This window comes from Paramisgurnus dabryanus, chromosome 18, assembly GCF_030506205.2.
Source record: "Paramisgurnus dabryanus chromosome 18, PD_genome_1.1, whole genome shotgun sequence".
Taxonomy (NCBI): domain Eukaryota; kingdom Metazoa; phylum Chordata; class Actinopteri; order Cypriniformes; family Cobitidae; genus Paramisgurnus; species Paramisgurnus dabryanus.
Genome location: NC_133354.1, coordinates 31,952,810 through 31,958,809, shown reverse-complemented (window position 1 = coordinate 31,958,809; position 6,000 = coordinate 31,952,810). Strand labels below are relative to the sequence as shown.

The 6,000-nt window shown below is 36.5% G+C and overlaps 1 protein-coding gene across 1 annotated transcript in view; it reads right to left on the bottom strand.

The window, feature by feature from the left end:
• The window catches only part of LOC135776752 (organic cation/carnitine transporter 2-like), a 147,758-nt gene continuing 141,758 nt past the window's right edge, over window positions 1-6,000 (bottom strand). The window contains exons 9-10 of the mRNA XM_065287654.1: window positions 384-519; window positions 1-178 (exon numbers count right to left, since the gene is read on the bottom strand). Of these exons, the coding sequence (XP_065143726.1) occupies window positions 139-178; window positions 384-519 (176 nt within the window). The 3' untranslated portion in view covers window positions 1-138. The remainder of the gene's footprint in view (window positions 179-383; window positions 520-6,000) is intronic.

Genomic DNA, 6,000 nt, shown 5'->3' with positions numbered 1-6,000 from the left:
TAGAATTCATTGATGGAGTTTATTAAAGGATAAACACTGCAGGATCAATCCAATATGTGAAACATGTCAAACTGTTAAGAATCTATAAAAAGTCCTTTGAGTTTTCAGATTTGCTTTCCTCTTCACATTTGTGATGAACTACAAACGGGTTGAACTATGTGGATGTCTTTTTTTACATCTGGGGAGAAAAAAAGTACTTTTTAAGTATTTAATAAAAACATTTAAAAACCGACACAGCTACAGTATGTATTACACAATAAAACATTCTGATATAATCAGTTGAAAATTTTCTGGGTGAAAATGACATTTTACACATACTGACTAATACTATATATTTGTATGGACAGCAAAGACCAAAGGTTCTGGCGCTTATTTGGACTTACCTAACTACTGTCTGCATGTGACTGATAGCCTCAGGTAAAGGAAATCCTAAACTCTCTGGAAGGAGAAGACAAAGCAACCCAGAGAAAACATTTATGCCACCAATTAAGATGTAAGGCAGAGATCTGTAGGAGCTTCCTGCAATGAAAAGACAAGAAACAATTGAGCAAATGTGCAGATTTGAATGTTTCATATAATCTGTAAATAACAATACAATTTGGCTATCTCTGTATTTTAGTAAACACCATGGGCTCTATCATACACCTGGCGCAATGCATCTTTTGCTAGTTTCAACCCAGCGCAATGATAATTTTCACATTTAGCGCCACGTTGTTTAAATAGCAAATGCATTTGCTCACATTTTTGCGCCCATGGGCGTTCTGGTCTGAAAACGAGGCGTGTTCAGGCGCATTGTTGGCGCGTTGCTATTTTGAGGCAACTAAAATAGACTACGCCATTGACCAACTAAAACCTTGTCTAAAGTCTAAAGTCTATGGCACAATATGTTTTTTTTGTTATTTAAAGTAGTAATATGTAGTAGTAATATGCGCCTACAAGCGGGACGACAACGCAGGTTTGTTTATCATACATGGATGAGCAGCAGCACAAAAATGCTTTTAATTATAAAAAAGTAAAGCAGTCAAATGTAAAAGATTATTATTGAGTCTCTTGATCATAAATGAGGACTGATTATGAGACGTTAGAAAGCGTAAAGAGCTGCTTCACCTGTAGCCTGGTAAGTAAATAAATCCTTTGCTTTAAACAAATGCATCTGTTTTTAAATGTTTTTTTTTAAATACTACCTCACGGATTTATTGTATATGATGACTCTGTACCTGTGGATATGGTGAGATGAGAAACATTTTTAAGTAATGCTTAAAAAAAAAACTCATGGTGCTGTCCCCGTGCTGAAACGTTTCGGCTCTCCGCATGTTTGTAAATTCTTTTTCTCCTATTTGTTACAAATAAAGTATTTTTAGAGTACAACCCTTTTCTTACATACTTGTAAATTATTTTTTTATGATATTGGATAGCCATACCTTTACAGCAATAAAAAGCCTGCTATTTTTACTTCCATGACTAAAAGAAAACGGGTTTTAAAGGTTTTAATAAAAAAAAACTATTTCAAAACAAGTGAAAACAACACAAATATTTAACATTATACCACGGGTCTGTTGAATGCTGTATTCTGATTGGCTGAGATATGTTCCGTGGGTATGCATTCATTTCTGATAACCACACACCTGACTTGTCAAATGTCTTAAAATAGGAACCAGAGCAATGGTAAACGTGGTATAAGAGGAATAATTGACTCCGGTCCTTTGAATTATTTGAAAATAATGATCACCGTGGTGTAACGGCATTGCACCTTGGGTGTGCATTATTTATTTATAATTCAATGGCCCATCGTCAATTATTCCTTACTTAATCTTAAACTGCGGGGTCTTCTTCCTCCGCTTAGTTTTTCAGTTTACAAAGTCCGTCATCTAAGTAGGGATAAGACATAGCGCCAGCGCAACTGGCTTTTAAAGGGAATGAGAGCTGAGACTCTCATTGGTTTATTGCACGTTACGCCCAAAACACACCCATTACTCATTAAAAAAAGGACCAACCCTTTTCGACCGTGGGCTCGGCAGCACAAACCATTTTCCGGTCGTTAAATTAGCAAAAGTGGATTTGGACACGCCAATTTAGGCTATGTTTACATTAATGCATTTATCCTTTAAAACGCGTTACTTTTGCTACGTTTACGCCTTTCATCTACACTACATTACTGTTTTCGACCCTTATAAACGGATTCGTTCGCAAACGCTGAAGACCCTGTTTTAGTTTGAGAACTCAGACGTTGCTCTGGGCCCTATTTTAACGATCTAAGCGCATTGTCTAAAGCGCACAGCGCAATGTCTAAATGGGCGTGTCCGAATCCACTTTTGATAATTTAACGACGGGAAAAATGGTTTTTGCGCCGAGCGCATGGTCGAAAAGGGTTGGTCCTATCGTAATGGGAGTATTTTGGGCGTAACGTGCAGTAAACCAATGAGAGTCACAGCTCTGATCCCCTTTAAAAGCCAGTTGCTCTGGCGCTATGTCTAATCCCTATTTAGATGACGGACTTTGTAAACTGAAAAACTAAGCGGAGGAAGAAGATCCCCAGTTTAAGATTAATGTTAAATAATTATGTTGTTTTTCCACTTGTTTTTCCACTGGTTATCAGAAATGAATGCATACCCACGGAACATATCTCAGCCAATCAGAATACAGCATTCAACAGACCCGTGGTATAATGTTAAATAATTGTGTTGTTTTCACTTGTATTGAAATAGTTTTTTTTTTATTAAAACCTTTAAAACCCGTTTTCTTTTAGTCATGGAAGTAAAAAGCAGGCTTGTAATTGCTTTAAATGTATGGCTATCCAATATCATCAAAAAATAATTTACAAGTATGTAAGATAAGGTTTGTACTCTAAAAATACTTTATTTGTAACAAACAGGAGATAAAGAATTTACAAACCGCTCTCCTCACGTTTCAGCACTTTGGACAGCGGTTTTTAGCAAAGAGTTTTTTTAAGCGTTACTTAAAAATGTTTCTCATCTCACCATATCCACAGGTACAGAGTCATCATATACAATAAATCCGTGAGGTAGCATAAAAAAAAACATTTAAAAACAGACGCATTTGTTCAAAGCAAAGCATTTATTTACTTACCAGGCTGCAGGTGAAGCAGCTCTTTGTGCCTTCTAACTTCTCATAATTAGTCCTCATTTATGTCCAAGAGACTCAGTAATAATCTTTTAAATTCAATCCTTTAATCTTTCATATTTAAAAGCATTTTTGTGCTGCTGCGCATTCATGTACCTTGTGATAAGCAAACCCGCGTTGTCCTCCCGTGTATAGGCGCATTTTACTAATGCGCTCTTTAAATAACATAAAACACATTGCGCCATTGACTTTAGACTTTAGAGCAGGTTTTTGTTGGTCAATGGCGTAGTCTATTTTAGTTGCCTCAAAATAGCAACGCGCCAACAATGCGCCTGAACACACCTCGTTTTCAGACCAGAACGCCCATGGGCGCAAAAGGGGGCGCAAATGCATTTGCTATTTAAACAACGTGGCGCTAAACGTGAAAATTAGGGTGGAAACTAGCGAAAGACACTTGCGTCGCGCATTGCGCTGCATTGCGCCGGGTGTAAGATAGAGCCATCTGAGTGTAAATGAACGTAGATGGAGTCTTATGTAAACGAACAGCTGATGTTAACGTGACAGCACATCATTTTAAAAGTAAAAATTATTTTATTCATGTAAATTTTGGTTTGCAACGGAGGTTTTGCCAAAAATAGTAAACATCTACCAACCAGCTATTATAAACGCTATATCAGATTGTTTTAACATGTATCCTAATAGATAATGTCTGTTTTATATTAATGTTTTACTATTGTTGGGTTTGAGTATTGTTGTAATGTGTTTATGTTTTGTTTAAATTTAGTTAGCTTACGAATATAGACTGTAATTTTAAACGCCAAATAGGGCGTTGTAAAGGCCAATATGAAGGGAGAATTGTAATGGGTCAGACATTATTTTCCAGTTTAATGTAAGTTTTGTTTGCTACTTTAAAATGAATTTCGTTTCAGATAATTTGTCTCTTAATTTTAATCGATGTTTTGTTGATATGTTTTGTGAATATAAATTAATAAAAACAATAAACTCATCGTCATTAATATATAATGCTCTTTTAGGCGTTGCACTTTTAGCTATTTGTGTGTTGCTAGCGGAGGACGTGCACGGACCTCGCACACTTTTAAAAATTAATGCAATAAGCATTTCTGGTAGACTAAAGCAATACTTCACCTCTTACTATGTTTGATTGAAGTTTGCATTTGCTGAAATTTATTTTTGCTTCAAGTTCGCTACTGTTTAGTACTGTTCACTTGAATTCTTTCTTTTTAAATCATAAAGACCTTTCTGTTTAGTTATAAAATCAAAATTAACCTATTAATCATATTAATATGTTGTAGGGGGGAGCTAGAAAAGTATAAGACTTTCCCAAACACATTTTTATAGGTTCAAAAATAGTGTCTGTTATAGTTGCCAGCAAAGGACCCAGGTATGACTTTTTGTCATTATCGCACACCCCTAGGCTGCATAAACGCGCAAAGCTAAGCTATTATTAGAGTAATAAGTTATTTTACACTTTTATGCGCATGCCCAGTTACATGATTTGGCATGCTTCATGCATTTATGGTGGTGTATAGTGTGGATGAAGATTCTTTTTAAAATGCCAGTATAAACGAGGATTGTTTTCATTTTAAAATGCCGTTTTAAAACGCAAATGCTCTAATATAAACAGGGCCTTAGACCGTGCGATGTGCGCTTTAGACAATGCGCTTAGATCGTTAAAATAGGACCTACAGTTTGCCTGTAATACATCTTCATACCTGTCGTGGTGGAAAAAGAGCTTTAAGTTCACCCCAAAATTATAATTCTGTCATCTTTACACTTTACTCATGTTGTTCTAAACTTGTATGAGTTTCTTTATTCTGTTAAACACAAAAGAAGATGTGAAGAGTTTAGTTTCATAACCAGATAACATGTTTTTCAAAACATGTTTAATATTAGGTTATCATGTTTTTATTGTGCTACTTGGCTTTAATCAAGGCTTAAATCAAAACAAACCAACTGCAGTTTGATTGATATTAATTATAATGCACAATCAAAAAACAAGATTTTTGAAACATTTTAAAAAGCACACAGTTTAAGGTACCAACTGACTTTTACTATTGACGGTTTCAGCAGTAACAACATAAACTAACAGCTTTCTTGGAACAAACTTAACTACTGGTAAACTCCGCAAAGAATTAATAACAACAATTTCCTTTTAGAGTAGTTTATTTCTGATAACAAGCAAAACAAACAACACATAGATTACCTTAGTTGAAATCATAGCTAAAGTGTATCAAAAACTACACTTAGCTAACGTTACTGTGTAAAATGTGTACTATTTAATGTATACAATCTTAACTACAGATAGGCTGCCAAAACTCCCATCAAATAGCAGTTACCCATGATCATCGTCTCGCAGGTCTTTAGGAAACCAAACATTTGTCATTTTCAGTGTTGGGAGTAACGCATTACAAAATATAATATATTACAGTCAGGGCCGGATTAACCATACGGGCAACTGGGCAATTGCCCAGGGGCCCAAGACCTCCAAAGGGCCCAGGGCAGCAAGGGCACGAGCAAAATACTGTATCTGGTAATCTCCCGCTGGCCGCTTTATATTAAACAAACTGTCAACACGGGCTTTGCGCTCAATGCGCTGCAAAGAGAGACGCGGTGCTGAACGTGAGTTGAGAGCGGTTGAGTCTCATGCGGACTGACCAATGAAGAGAGGGCCTCAGGTTAAGACCCTCTCCTCATTGGTCAGTCCGCATGAGGTGGGTCAAAGGTTCGCCGAGCATTACGTGACGCAAGGTGTTGGTACAACAGAAAAAAACGAGACACGGAGAAGTTAAGTGGGAGCGCGAAGCGGAAATAAAAAAAAGGAAAATGACATCAGAAACACAGAAAATGTAAAGTATAAACAGTGGTGTAGTCTACGTGATACGCAGGTATCTGCGCGAT